Source organism: Podarcis melisellensis (genome assembly GCF_964234715.1).
Source record: "Podarcis melisellensis genome assembly, chromosome: 8".
Taxonomy (NCBI): Eukaryota; Metazoa; Chordata; class Lepidosauria; order Squamata; family Lacertidae; genus Podarcis; species Podarcis melisellensis.
Genome location: NC_138540.1, coordinates 22,024,434 through 22,040,019, shown reverse-complemented (window position 1 = coordinate 22,040,019; position 15,586 = coordinate 22,024,434). Strand labels below are relative to the sequence as shown.

At 41.7% G+C, this 15,586-nt stretch overlaps 1 protein-coding gene across 3 annotated transcripts in view; it reads left to right on the top strand.

Moving 5' to 3' along the window:
• CFAP74 (cilia and flagella associated protein 74) overlaps positions 1 to 15,586 on the top strand; it is a 77,513-nt gene that overhangs the window by 16,156 nt on the left and 45,771 nt on the right. For all 3 annotated transcript variants that reach the window (XM_081923402.1, XM_081923401.1, XM_081923403.1), the window contains exons 7-15: positions 70 to 243; positions 1,677 to 1,787; positions 1,887 to 1,989; positions 2,671 to 2,828; positions 5,016 to 5,223; positions 6,870 to 7,064; positions 9,118 to 9,291; positions 10,845 to 10,963; positions 13,581 to 13,647. In XM_081923402.1, the coding sequence (XP_081779528.1) occupies positions 70 to 243; positions 1,677 to 1,787; positions 1,887 to 1,989; positions 2,671 to 2,828; positions 5,016 to 5,223; positions 6,870 to 7,064; positions 9,118 to 9,291; positions 10,845 to 10,963; positions 13,581 to 13,647 (1,309 nt within the window). The remainder of the gene's footprint in view (positions 1 to 69; positions 244 to 1,676; positions 1,788 to 1,886; positions 1,990 to 2,670; positions 2,829 to 5,015; positions 5,224 to 6,869; positions 7,065 to 9,117; positions 9,292 to 10,844; positions 10,964 to 13,580; positions 13,648 to 15,586) is intronic.

Here is a 15,586-nt window from a genome sequence, read left to right as displayed (position 1 = left end):
ATTGCTCAGCGGTCAAGTCAGCAGACGTCCTTAATTATTGCTTGTTCTTCCTTTGTCTGTTTTTATAAGACTTGAGATGTGGAAGATTGAAATTGAGCAGGGCAATTTTTCCGAGCTCCGTAACCAGATCAAACAGGACGAGGAATATTTGGACCAGCAGAACCAAATGCAAGCAGCAGAACGCCTCCAGAACCAGAAGAACCGAACTTTGCAGCTAAACCAGAGGTGGCTGGCCATGGAGAGGTAAGTGAGGTGTGTGCTGCAGTCTTCCTCAACTTAAGGCCAGCCCCTCCAGATGCTGCTAGACTAAACTTGGAGTGGGAACCTCGGGCCTAGGGGGCAAATATGTCCCTACTTGTTCTTTATCAAGCTCAGGAACTCTCCCCAAAGCTACATCCCTTCTTCTCAGACCACATCCCACAGTGGCCATGCTTTGCATCCCCCTTGAGTGCTTTTGCCTGGCTGGAATGTGCCCTTAAACCCTGAAAGCACCTCTTGCTTGCTTGGAAGGAGGATAGAGAGAGGTGTGTATAGAAACATGCCTACTGTATAGAGGTAAATTTTACAGTCATTGCTCCACTGGCATGTGGTCCTTGGAAAGTCGCCTAGAAGGGAATATGGCCTTCAACCTGAAAAGGTTCCCTACCCCAGGACTAAACCCTTGACCGTTGGTCATGCTGGTTGGAACTGATGGAGGTTTTATTCCCAACAATATCTGGAAGGTACCAGTGCAGGGGCCGCTCTGGAGTTGTTTCCCGAAGTCTCCCCATCCATATTTCTCCCTGGATTTTGGAGTTCTAAATTACCTGTCCTAGTTCTCAAGTTGCAACCAAAGCAGTAGGAACCTTCTGTTGGTTTTTCTTTCCTAGAGTTCTTGCCTCAGTATACTGCAATGTAGCTGTCCATTTCTCCAGCTCCTTCATATCTCTTCCCCTTAGTGATGCATACTTGTGTACTGATAAATCATTATAAAACATGAGATCATCCTTGAAATACGTGATGATGGAGCAAAGTTTGTTTCTTCTTGTTCCAGAAGGCAGGACCCAAACTAATGAGTTCAGATTACAAGTGAGATGATTTTGACTAAACCTTAAGAAGAACTTCCTGAACTCATTTCCCTGGGGCAGGTTGAGATGCACTCAACCTGCCCCTTCCTCACTTTCACATACTCACTTTATACAGACCACCTTTTTCCTGGTTGGACTGCCCACCTGAATGGGACCTGCTTGCTTCCAGATCACCAGCCTGAGAGCAAACTCAGTTAACTTCTGAAGGTCCTGTCACTGCTGCATCCAGCTTTCTTGTGTGGTGGTTCTTGGGTAACATGTTTTTAGTGGGCGCCAGCCTGCTGTTGATGCTGCTGCCACCCATTAACTTGCCTCTTCCTCTGAGTTTCAGTAGCAGCAGCATCCAGGGAGGGAAGGCGAATTGGGCAAAGGTTAGTGCTCCTTCTTGCTCCTCTCTCTGCTTGTAGAGGGCAAGTAAACAGACAACAGCAGCAGCAATGAAGAGGAGTAGCAGGGCTAGGATTAGTAAAAGGCCCCTTCTGGATTGTGGACCTTGCCACATGCCCCAAAACCAACCCCTAACATCAGCCATGGTCCTACTAACTCAAGAATATAAGCCAGGCATACAATGTTATTTTGTTTTGAAATCTGTGTTTTGCTTCTCTATAGAAAAATACAGAAAGCCAGGGATGATTATGAGCACCGTCTTTCCAAAGCATTGGAAGATGCTCAGAGGAACCATGAAAAAGCAGTCAAGTTTCTGAAGAAAAGTTTGGGAAGGTTTGCCATTTGCACTTCATTAAAATTTTAAGTTTTCAATAACAACACTGGGAATGATAGATGCAGCCATGAACTTGACTGGATTTGCTCTTCCAATAGGATCCGTGACAAAGAAGCAAGCGAGGAACAGAAAAACCAGGAATATATGCAAAAGAGGATGGAAACTGTGTTGTCCCTGAAGAACAACATCTCTTCCAATCGGGTATTAGCTTTATTTTGAAGTTCTTTGATTTTTCTAAGCATGCCTTGGAGCCCTTGGGTAGACCAGCTTTCCCAACTGAGGAGTCTCTTTTAGCACCCCTTGACAGGACTACACAGTGGTTAAAGTGTTGGGCTAGGATTCAGATCAACCATGAAGCTCAGTTGATGACTTGGGGGCAGCTGCTGTGTCTTAGCCTAACCTATTTTACAAGTGTATGCAGATTATGTGTATTGCTTCAATTGTGAAGGAAAGGAAGGATATATATGTAATAATTACAATCTCCCTTCTAACGACCACCAGTGTTGCTATTATATGGAAGGTGGAGCGCATTTGAAAAGCTGGAATGCTTGCAACCTGTTTCAAGTCCAGTGGAAGCTCACTGGCATCTTGGTTAGGTTGGAAATGGATTACACTTTTTGAAACCAATTTTAACTCTGTGTTGAAATCAATGTGTCTTCAGTTGGTTTCAACAGGCAGGGTGCCTCCTTGATAACAGGGGCCAGCAGGGCAAACTTCAACCCTATGGCAAAGGCCCTCTTGTCCCAAGGGTCTTCAGTTGTAGGTTGATGTCCCTCTGTCTGGCATGTTTAAATATGTAGTGCTCTGCAAATTTATCTTAAGTTTCTTTCTTGTGGAACTGTGCACAAATGAATCTAACCCCTCCCCTGCACCAATATGTAGGAAAAGCTCCGAACTCACCAGGCTCAGAACAAAGCCAACTTTCTTGATACTCAAGAGCAAGAGCAGAAATTGAAGGAAACCATCGAGGCCCAAGGACACAATGTCACCCGGGAGGCTTTTCTCTATAAAAGACAGGTGGAGTTTGAGAAGCGGAAGAAGTGAGCTGCCACTTTTTTTTTGCGAGTGTGGGGGGATTGTAGTACTTTTTAAAAAGGAACAGGAAACTATTTGTGTCTCTTGCAATGAAGATATGAAGTCTCAAACTTAGAGGAAACTACCAAGTGAACACTGGTTTATATAATATCTAACTCTGGAAAGGTGTGGGAGGCATTGCATCACTAAAGACAAAGATTAGATGAAGGTTTTTATGCTTTGCTTGCTGGGTCTATCAAAAGAAAGAAAGGAAGGCATTGGCATTGTGCATTAAGTCATTTATATTATTAGGTGCTGACTTTCTAGGGATTCTCTGAGAGTCATCTTAGGCTGCATAAAGTTACCTGCAAAAACACACAAGATTGTCACCCCAAAATTTGTTTAGCCTGACTCTCCTCTAATGAGTCCAATGTGACATACAGTATGTGATTTTTGTCCCTACTCTCATAACTTGGCTACACATGCTAGACCACACCCTAACCCCAGCTGCTGATAGTAGAGGAGTTCCAGGGATTGCTTACGCACAACCAGACCCCTTACTCATGAGATGTGTGATGACTTTGGGTCTGTAGACACATGTTTCGTTGTTACTCTGCAGCCTGGGCTCAAGGACAGAGTGGTGGCTTCAAGAGTCCTTCAGCACATGTCAACTCACAGGGCTCCTCAACAGGATCGTTGGCACTGACTGAAGGAGACCTGGCTTGACCCTCAAGGTCCTCAACCTCTTTCGTCCTCTGAAGACGCAGTGTCTAGTACCAGGGAAGAGCAAGTCACAACAGTGGAGTTTATCAAGCTGAAGTTAGATAGGCATCTTTTGGAGCTGATCTAACTATGGGCTTGATGTATCAGGCAGGGAGTTGGACTAGACACTGTACAGCATGGGTAGGCAAACTAAGGCCTAGGGGCTGGTTCTGGCTCAATCGTCAACTAAATCCAGCCCATGGACGGTCTGGGAATCAGCGTGTTCTTACATGAGTAGAATGTATCCTTTTATTTAAAATGCAACTCTGGGTTATTTGTGGGGCATAGGAATTCATTCACCCCCCCTAAAAAAAATATAGTCCAGCCCCCTACAAGGTCTGAGGGACAGTGGACCAGCCCCCTGCTGGAAAAGTTTGCTGACCCCTGCTCTACAGTGTTCCCTCAAGCTCTAAAAAGTCATTTTGTATGAGTCCCATTGAAGCAAAGAGCTCATTTAATGTTCTTGCATGGCTCCTGATAATTTCATTGGGTTTTGTCCTGCGCAGGACAAGTTGGACGGCTTGAAAAGAGGATTAGACACATTCATAGGATAGGGCTATCAATACCTACTAGCCTTGATACAGTTGGAGGCAGTGATTATTCTGATAAGTGGTTGCTGTAAACCACAGGAGAGGAGAGTGGTCTTGTCCTTGAATCCTGCTTGCAGGTTACCCAACGTCATCTGGTTGGCCACTGTGGGAACATGAACTTGGATCAGATGGGCCTTTGGTCTGATCCAACAGGCTTTTCTTATCATAGAAACAGAAAATTGTTGATTTGAAAGGGACCCTGAGGTTCATCTAGACCAACCCCCACAATGCAGGAATCTCAGCTAAAGCATCCATGACAGATGGCCATCCATTATGTTTTTAACCTTCTCCTGGATTAAGTCTAATATATCTTCTAAATTAGAAATGCTTATTTTTATGGGGAAACTTTGCATAAGTGATATACACACAACTTTTTTCCTCTCTGTGTATTTTTTTAACATCATAACTAAGTAGAGGGATATAATCAATGCTCCTACAGCAGCATAGAGACTCTAAAGTGGGAGCAGGCAGGTAGCCAGATGTAAAGCTACTGCTTCTTCCACCCACAAGCCACCCCAGTAGCAAATCCTTGAAGACTTCCCTGACACCTTCTTGCTAACCATCTGGAGCTTCTGTCTCTTTCACTGGCTAGATGCAAACTGCAGAATAGTTTTTGAGCAGGTGGGGCATTGACACAAATTCTAGTAGCTAACAGGTACTAGATAACACAGGTTTACTTAGCTGGCACAAACTATACAAAAGCCTTGAAAGGGAATACCTTGCCTATGCAAAGAGAATGCTTTTTTCTATTATATATTCTTTTTTTCAAATTATAATAACATTCCAGCTGTTTAGGTGAAGATGAAGCCACCTGACTGTTCATTAGGGCTCTTAGTTTGCACATCTTTGTTTTCAATACAGGGAATTTGTGGAACAGCAGAAAGCAAGAAAAATTGAGATTGTCAGTCAGATTTTGAAAGAAGATGCTCAGATGGAGAAAGTGAAGAAGCAGTCGTGCCCACAGACCCTGAAGAGCCAGGATAAGCTTTCTGACGCTGTAAAATGGCGCATGAAAACATGGCAGTACATCAAGAAAGCATGTGATGATGCAGTGCCCATTGTTCCACAGGTAAACAGAAGTGCAGCTAGCCTTTGAAACTAAGGTGGGGAAGTTTTTTCAGCGCAAGGGCCACATTCACTTTTCGAGGGCCAGATGCCAGTGGTGGGCAGGGCTAGAGGTAAAAGGGAGTGGAGCAACAAATGCATTTTTTTACCTTTATACATTAATTCAGTTTCTACAGAAAAAATCACTTTTTTATCCTCCTTTCAGCCAGGCAAACATTTGAGGTGCTCAACAAGGGCAATGAGGGCTGTAGTCTGTGGAGAGTTCTGAGGGTCAGACAGACAAACCTGGAGGGCAGCATTCACTCCCCACACCAGGCCTAAGGTTTCCCACTTCTGTCTTTAAGGGCTAATAAATCAGTGGTATGGCTGTCCTAGCTTGAAATGCCTGGAGTTCCTTCCTTTGTCGGGATAGGCGTAGGTAAATAGTACCAGACCTGTAGGGCTCCCTGGTTCAGTGTTATTGCCACCTTGGGCTCCTTTGGGAGGAAGGGCTCAATAGAAAGTTAATTAATAAATAAGAATCCATGTAGGAATTCACTGACGTAAGGTGTGTTGCTGATGGCCACTAGTTTAGCTCCAGATTATAAAGAATGCAGGATCTGTTTTAATTCTAGAAACTGCAGCTATGTCTTGGTAGGGAAGAACAGATCTTATAGATTGGGACTGTGACCTCCACTGTTTCCACCCTAAAAATCAACTCTTCAGAACTACTGTTTGCCCCTTAAATTTCTATTTGTTGCAGTGACACCTTTGGAGATAAATGATAGGAGGCGGGGGAAGGATCACTCTCCTTCTTATACACCACAATCCCGATCCAAGATCCCTCCCACCACTCACTATTTCTAGAAGAAAAACAAACCCTAGGGAATGCATAATCTACCCTGGGTCTTGGCACCTAACTACATGTGATGTTAACAGTGTGATTAGGAACATCAGATGCTGCTTTATCAAGTCAGACTCATTGGTCCGCCTAGCTCAGTATTGTCTACAACTGACTGGAAGCAGCACTCCAGGATTTCAAGCAGAATCTCTCCCAGCCCAAAGTTGTTGGTTGAGCTTTATTTGCAAAATCTATTTTAAAAAATGAAGTTTTTGAGCAATTTTTAATAAAACACGCCAAAATCAAGACTACCGGCTTTGGTTGCAATACGTCTGGATTTTCCTGGACAGTTCAGCGATTTCCTCTGGACACTGCTTCTGACTGCATTATTCTGGCTATGTCCAAGAAATTCTGAACGCATGGCAACCATAGTCAAATTAGACAAGTTAATAAAAGATGTATAAATGGCTGGCTATTGGAATTAATAGCTAAGGAGAACTTCCTGGTTTGGTGATACTATTTCACCAAATGCAATTTGATGCAGGGGTGCTATTGCCTTAGTGCCCATAGTCTGAGTTTCCTGGAAGCTTCTAATTGGTCACTGTGGAAAGCCAGACTCCTGGACTAGTTTGGGCTGCTCTTGCTTTGAAATGCATGATATGTTGTTTTGTAATATTGTCAAGACTTCTAGATCATTTGTCAACGTAAAAAATAAAATATATCTCCAGCATTTCTCCCCTATGTAATTTTAATCAGTAAAAGTTTCAAGGTGGTTTAGTCTGTTTCACCAGGCTAGCCAGGCAGTCACTCGTGTTTTTGTATTGCAATAGAAACATTGGCGTTCCCCTTCACCTTGCGTCTCACTTGATGACAGAAACTTACTTATGGGAACATCTCAAGAGATGATTGCAGAAACCAAATACCGAGAGGAGGAGGAGGAGGAAGAAGATGGGAACACCCGGGATGAGACACTAGCAAAGCCAGAGTTTACGGGAATTTGGAACCAAGAGTGCAGCGTGCCCCAGGTTCATCATGCTTTACTTACTTTTTTGTTTATTTATTTGGTAGGACCACACTAGATCTCCTTCAGCAGAAGAGGTTCTGCTAAGATAGGTTACTCCTTTGATGTGGGTGGGGGTGGCTGCCCTATCAGTCCTTGAAGAGTCTTACCCTGTTGTTGTGAGAGACCCCACTCACTGCTAGAGATGGGAGAATTTGTCAATTTTGGTTTCTCTCAGTTTCACATTTTTACTTTCAGTTCTCCACATTTCCATATCAGTTTGCATTTTTTAAAGTTTTTGTAAGAATTTATCAGCATTTTTGTGTGCATTTCCCTAACTAAGTTCTACTCAGAGTAAACTCATTGAAATTAGCAAACTTTAATCAGCTGTGTCTATTAACTTTAATAGGTCTAAGTAGGACTGGCATTGGCTATAACCCACACCTGAATTTTGCCTAATGTACTGATTTTTGCAAAACAATTTCCCCTAATATAATGCATTTTTGTATGTTATTTTGTATGCACAATTTATCCTAGTATAAGCATTTTTCTGCTTATTACTTTGCTGGAGAACTGCATTGCAAAATTCAGAGAACTGTGAATCTCAAAGAATGATTGTGTTTCAGTTTGCTTATTGCTTCAGGAAGTAGAGATTAGATAGCCTTTTAAAGCGTATGGTGTGGTTATGACCGATTTGCAGGTTGCATTAAACCATAGTTTAATTGAATGGAGCAGGACATAAATTGTATCTCCTTACATCTCTGTGAAGCTGGCAATCCCAAAGGACCAGTATATCAATGGTTTTCAGCTTCCTATTATTATGGGATTGATGCTTCTCTCATGCCATTTTCAAACTGAATCCCCCTCACCTCAGTTCTTGGAGAAGCGTTTGGTTTGCTAGAGCTCTTGTTAGGATGCTCTATTTTAAAGGAGCTGAAGTCTGGGACTATTTTCAAAAGCGTTTCTTCTCCTAACTGGGGGGGGGGCAAGATATCTGGCTTAGTCTTGCCTCAGAGATTTGTGAAGACACATATCACTTCATGTTTGCTGGCTTGTTTGACTGTTGCGACTGAACATGACATTCTGTTGAGTTGGTGATGGAGATGATTTCATGTGGAAAAAAGAAATCCCTTTTCACCCTGCGCTTGAAACAACAGAGCGACTCTTTAGAGCACTGCAGCAGTGTTAAAGGCTTGGAAGACAAATGAATAATGTACATTCACAAAGTGGAAACCTCTGTTTCACTCTGTTGCCAAGAACCTTTGTGTTCTGTTCTCCAGTGGCTTTTGGGAGACAACTGTGGGCCAAACTCTGGCCCAGTTTGCACATTGTGGCAAACCATAGTTTATAGTGGTTTACAATGATAGGGCCTTTTGAAAATGTGTCTCCTCAGTAGTGTATGGATGGAACATATCACAATCCCTGACTTAGGACGGTATTTAGCTAATGAGTACTATCAGCAGAAGCTCATGCAACGGCTTTTGCTTGTGCAACAGGGATCCCCCTTTGCCCCCCTCCATGATGGAGGGGTTGTAGTAACCCCAAAAAGGCTACAGGGGAGGAGGGAAATTGTTCCTCTTCATGGTTTCATTGATGGATCAATCAGAAGGGTACACTGTTGAATTCTGCCCCTAGTGGTATGTCTGAACCAGGGATTGTAGTTTTGTTTCTATCCTGTACTCTGGTGTGCAAACAAGGCCATTATGTGATCCAGAAGATCAGCCAGGAAGATTTGTCACATTTAATTAAAAATAATAATAATGACAGAAATTCTTCTCACAATTTGAATTCCTAATGCTTCTAATTCTCAGTTCACAATCATGGTATTGGAATCATGGAAGCTGGAGTGGGCGAGAGGCTGGGCTCCTGTATGTTTCACCCAATGGGACAATTAGCAATTTTAGGGAATGAGTTTAACCTTCTCTTCCCAGTGCTGTGGGCCTCTCTGCAACTGTTAACTAAAGCTCTGCAAATAGTGAATAGACTTAGCAAAAAAGAAAAAAGGGGGGGGGAATATTCCCATTTTTTAAATGACCTAATCATATATCTCCTCTCCGCTATGGTTTCACACTGTTCAGATGCCAGATGTCGGTTTAGACTCCAAACCTGTTGGTGCATCTAAACTGGAAAAGGAGATATTTTCTCAAAACTTGGAGAAGCTGCATAGTGGAATTATTCGCAAACATAAAGTCTGTGGACTTGAATTTAGGGGGTGTCCTTTCTATAGCAAGCCAAGCCTCATTCACTTTAAGGTTAGTATGGGGTTTCTGTGGGGGTGGGGGATAGATCAGGGCCTGGGGTGGTTTGTGTGTGTGTGTGTGTGTGTGTGTGTGTGTTTTAAAAAAATAAACAACTTTGAGTTTTCAGCTCTGGAAAGAATAGAAATGGCCCATTGACTTCTGGTGGCTTTAATACATACTGTTGCAATATGCACAAAACAGGATTTCCTACTCTGGCAAAGTTCAAGTTTCATAAAATGATGATGATTATGTTTCCATCCCACCCTTCCTCCATTGATTTCAGAGCAGTGTACACGGTCCATTTTATCCCTGCAACAACCCTTTGAGGTAGGTGAGACTGAAGGCAGGGGAAGAAAAAGTGAGACACTGACTCATGGTCAAACAATGAACATCATGGTTGAGTGGGGGATTTAGTTCAGCACTGCAACAACTAGACTGTACTTACTCTCCAATTCTTCATCCATTCATCTAAAAAAATCTTAGTTGATTAATCAATATCACATAGGAATAGCTTTCCATGCTGCATGCATATTTCTTTATTTGTGTGGAGCAATGTCTATACACACACAGCATCTTATTTAAAGAAAGGGGAAACATAAGGCTCTGATATTTCAAAAGGTATGCAACAGATTGACTCAAAGATATTTAAGACACTTACAACATATTGAAACATATTGTGCATTCTTTTTTAGGTTCATTCCAGAGATAGGGAGCATATGCCTCTCCAGATGTTGCTGGACTACATATCCCATGAACCCTGCGTATTGGCCATGCTGGTGGGAATTGCAATCCAACAACTCCTGGAAAGTCATAGGTTCCTCCACCCTGACCTATGGCTGTTCATGTATTTAAAAATAAATTTAAAATAGATCTTGAGCCTAACTTATTTTTTTTAGCCAATCAGGTTGCTTGTAATTGATGTATTTCATGGATTAATCAATTGCAGAGTGACCCTGTTTAATGGAACTATGAATTACGGCTGCAATTCCATACCTGGGAGTAAGCACCATTGATTACTATGGAACTTTATTTAAATAAATATTCACAGGTTTGCACTATAACACAAGGATGGTGAACCTATGGCCTTCTAGGTATTGTTGAACCATCACTTCTATCATCCGTGACCATTGGCTATGCTGGCTATGGCTGATGGCAGTTAGAGTCTAACAGTACCTGGAGGGCCACAAGTTAGCCACCATTGTAGGCAGTCTTAGAAGGGGTGTTCCCTTGTGTGTGAAAGAAGGGGAATGCTTCTTCTAAGATGGTGCATGCTACCTCCCGTTAGTTAGCTTTTGTATTACAATTGTTTTTAAAAATAAAAGTACACTGCCAAATTAATCCCTGTTGGAATCAAAAGAACAATTTATAATCAACAATACAATCCTATACATGCCTACTCAGAAGTAAGTTCAATAGAACTCAACCAATGGCAACAAGAAAGCCTTTTGATTGCCCTGACTCTTGTGTGATATGAGGGCAGCTCAGCCAATCACAGTCAATGACATTTCTATCCACCACAAAATCTCTTAGTGTGTTAGAATACCACATGTTTTAATTCTTTCCAGGACTTTGACATTGGTAAAACCTATAAAAAGAAGATGATTTTGATCAATGCTTTCTATAGCATTAACTACTGCAAGCTGGTGGGAGTCAGTGAACACCTCAAGGATTTTTTCACAGTTCAGTAAGTACATTTGGTTGGATTTTTGCTTCTTCTGAGACTGGGGGTGCAGGGGAGGTGGAAAAGAAAATGAGCAGTGGCACTTGTTAGACCTTACAGCTTCCCAGTCGGATGCTTCAGCCGCTGCTAACTTTTCTGAAGGCCAGCAATGCAGCAAATGACCATGGTAGTAAAGAAACAGGATTTTCCACTACTGCAGAAGTGGGGAACCTTTGGTCCTCCAAGTGTTGCTGAACCACATCGCTCATCAGCATGGCCAATAGTCAAGGCTAATGGGATTCAGGAGTGGTAGGTCAACACCATATGGTTGGTCAACAGTTCTCACAGTCTGTGGGTTCCCTGGGTCCTAGCTTCCCCTTGTCATCTCCTGTGACAGAGATGGAAGAAGTTTTGGCCCTTCCTCCCCAAGATGTTATGGGACCCAACTCCCATCAGCCTTAGTAGCATGTCCAGTGGCCAGATATGCTAGGAGCTAGAGTCCAGCAACACCTGTAGAGCCACAAGTCCCTGGTCATTGTATGTGAGGAACCTTCAGTCCCCAGATGTTGCTGAACTGCAACTCCCAGCAGGCATGGCCAGTGGCCAGGGATGGTGGCAGTTGGAGTCCAGCCACACCTGGAGAGACACAGGGGCCCCCTGCATTGTTCTACGGAAGAAGCCCAGAATTTACTTCTGAACAAACATGTTTAGGATAGTATTTTAATCAGGGATGCGGAACCCGCAACCCTCCAGAAGTGGTTGGATTATAACTACCATCAATTTCAGCCAGCATGACCAATGAACAGGAATGATGGGCGTTCCAGTCCAACTACAATGGGGTGCATGTTGCCAATTCCTGTTTTACAGGGTACCATTCATGAAGCTTGATTTATTTCCTTTGGTACCTGATACTTAAGAACATAATGTTGATTAGCAAATTCATATGGTGAAAGCACAACTTTATTCCTGTGTCGGCACATATTAAGCAAGCACATGGGTAGCATTTTCGACTCTACATCCTCTTCTCGACAAAGATTACATGCTGCAGCAGATTTGCTGCTAGGGGTGGCTCTTGGAAAGAAAAGATCTGTGTGGATTGAACTCGGGCTCTCTAATACTCTCGTCTCAAGTTGAAAGCTGTAAATTAGCAGCTTATTACAGTGACCGGTTTTAGCCAAGTGTTCAGAAATTATGCTGTAAATCAAATGGCAACTTGACATCTTACTTTCATGTCATCCTTTTAAGAGTCCCAATCAGGGATTGGCTTGCCAGGCTGGATTATTCCCCCCCACCCACCCTGGAAGCAGGATCTCTAACTTCACTTGCTTAAAAATAGTTACAGTGGTTATGTGTCATGTGACAGAGCTCTCTCTTCTTATGCTAAAGGTGCACAGCACTGTTACACCAGTGTGTTAATTATCAAATATCAAATTCAGGGCAATAGTAATGATAAATACTTGAAATGTATAGAATCAAGAGTCCAATGTATGTTGCATACCACCACTGCATGTGACCCGTAGTTAATGGTGTATAAAGCTAGTTTTGCCTACTTTGTGTCCCTGCCTCAAAAACCCCCAGGAAAAACTAAAAAAAGAACCCTGGTTTAGCATTATGCTTGAATCAGGGATTATGGTTTGTTTTGTTCCAAAGAAATAATAATTTGTAGCCATGGTTTGTACTTGGCTTACCACTTTTGGTTTGCTTATTTGTTTATTTAAATTTAACAAGAAAAAAAGAAAAAGATGAAATAAAATTAAAGAAGGAGAAGAGAAAAAAAAACATAATAATAATGATACATAAAAATACTATCAAGAATACTACTAATAATATTATAATAGACCACATCAGTTCACATCGTGAATAACAGTGATCATCTCATCTGTTCATGAATCTTAAATTAAGCATATAGATCAATATAAGACTTCCAGATGGCCAGATAGGTATCCATATGAGATTGATACTGATAAGAAATATATCTGAATGTAGCCAGGATTTTTTTGAGAACAACCACCCATGATGTGAAGTAAAACACATACATCTTTTGAAAATTGCAGAGCGGTTCTTCAGCCCAGTGATGTGTGTAGGGTAAAGTGTGCATAAAGTGTATATATTAGGGGAAATAGCATGCAAAATACATTCTATTAGGAAAAGTTGTTTTTATTAGGAGAAATTTACTGATAATTTTAATGAGATTTTAAAAATAAATGCAAACAGGTGTTGAAATATGGGGAACTGAATTTGACAGTGGAAAAATGATAAACTGAAATGGACAGATTCACCTGTCCCTAACTTATTTTTAAGACTATTTCTTTTTTATTTTAATAAGGATTGTAAAAGAAACCATTAAACCTGTTGTTCCCTTTGAACAGTGAATAATAATCTCTCAAAGAGCAAATGTATTAAAGTAGGTCTCGGAAAGGCCTCTGTACTGAAGTTTCAGTAATTTTCAGTAATTTTCAAAATATATGCGAATTTTAAAGACCTGTCAGTTAATTTGGAAAATGACAGCTGATTCATTTCAAAAAAACCTTGATTGATTAAAATGATTTTAGTCACATATTTTGCTTGCTGCTGTTACAAGAACAGCACAAATAACTCATTCAAATGGTCATCTAATTCTGTCTTTCATTTCCCATTGCAGCTTTGATCCTCCAGGCCCAATGTCTTCTGGAATGTCTTGCGAAGTAGGGGTGACCTTTAAACCTATGGTAGGCGTGCCATGCAGTCATCCTGATTAAATGGCATTTGCAAATTTCATGATAGCAAAAGGATTAAGTGAAGAGTCACACAAGGTTGATCTGCTTTTTGCAAACCGTGAAATTCCATCATTCTGTTTTATAACTGTACCAGTCATAGAGAGCTGACATTTTGAAATGCTTCCTTCTTGAACTGAGGAAAAATTAGGAGTGTAGAAAGCTGTCCCCCCCCCAGGGCAGAGTATTTTTCTGCCCCAGTTGTTGGCCACTCTGAATGACTGTAGCACTTCAGGATTCCAGGTACTGCAAGGTAAATCAATGGAATGTTGCTTTATCATTGGTGTGCAGCATTTCTTTAGATTTAAAATGGAGATTGAGCCAACAAAGGTTTATGTTTGGGGCATACTGGACTCCACAGCACCTCCATAGGAAGGAATTCAGACAGTTCAGACGGGTGTTGCTGATGGAGCACTGAAATTGCTGCAGAGTTTTCGTTCTGATCAGAAATTACTGCTCACATCAATGTCTTGGATAAATCCTTGACATTTGTGAATGTTCACAAGCTCTTAAATGATATTCTTGTGGAGTGGGGACTAACAGATGGACAACAGTTCTGAGAATCCTGTAAGGTTGGAAGGAGAAACACCCACCAGTGATCTGAAGATCTCAACATTCTACATTTGATTGTGTGGTTCGTAATCATCTGTTTCATTCAGATACTTTTACAGGCAACCCATATTCATATATTTAAATCAGGATTGATGGAATATTGTTACTAATGTCAGCTGGCAATGGAGTTTATTTTTAAATTTATTTCTTCTTTTTCTCCTGTTTAGTTTGCAAATAAAAAGTGATATTTTTAAAAATAGGGGGGGGGGGGCAAAAGACTGAACCTGAAACTTACTGCATGCAAAGCAGCCCCTGTACCACTGAAGTGCAGTCCCTCCCATAAATGCATCTAAAGAGGGACCATGGACTTGCTGAAATGCTTTCTGGCTGGTGACAGTCTACAAGAGCAAATGTTTCCTCCTGTTCGCTTTAATAGACACCTAAGGCAGGGGTGGCTAGACTTTCAGCCATAGCCAACCAGCAGTGGCAGTGTCTATTCACAATGTTACATGCCCTACTTTCCCATGCACACCTATTGGATGTACCCACAATACTACACAGATTAGCAGATGTAGGAGTCTTGTTTGGGATTAGAACCCTCACACAGAAGTTAGGGGGCTTTAACCCTTTTGTTTAAGCAGATGTTCCAACCTGGGTGGGGCAGGGGCGGCATGCCTGCAATTTGCATTAGAAGAAAAACTTCCATTGGCAGGAAAAGTTTCCATTGGTGTAATGCAAACAGCAAGGATTCAATCAGGGCTACTGTGGGATGATAAGAGTTTAAATGTGAGTCTAGTTTAACCTTCAGTGTTTTTATTTAAAACCAAGCAAGGAGCAAATCACGTACCAGCCAGGCAAAAGCACTAGGGGGCATGAAGCAGGGCCAGAGAGGGGGTGTTGCCCGGGGAAAGGGTGTGTGGCTAGGTGAGACTTTTGAGGGCCAGTTAGGGAGGCTTGAAGGACCACATTCTGCCTCCAGGTCTGAAGTTCTTCACCATGGTTGTATACCCACTAATTCAGCTTTCAAATTGACTTGGATAATAGATATAAAACAGTATGAAGTAATAGCAATTTTAAAAAACAGCCTAATTAAACAGTGTGTAAGTAAACAATAGCACAGTTGCCAATAAGAAGTGCTGGTGGACAGTTGATACTAATTATGGTTAAAAGCTTATGCAAATAGGACTGATTAAAAAAAATATCACAGTAATAGTGCTGGGTGAATCTGCCTTAATTCCAGAGCTAGGGCTATATATGAAAAGACTGTAATACTTGCTGTTATCCTGCAAAATGTTGCACACTTTTATTAACTCCTTAAATAGTCTAAAGCAATGCTTAATTT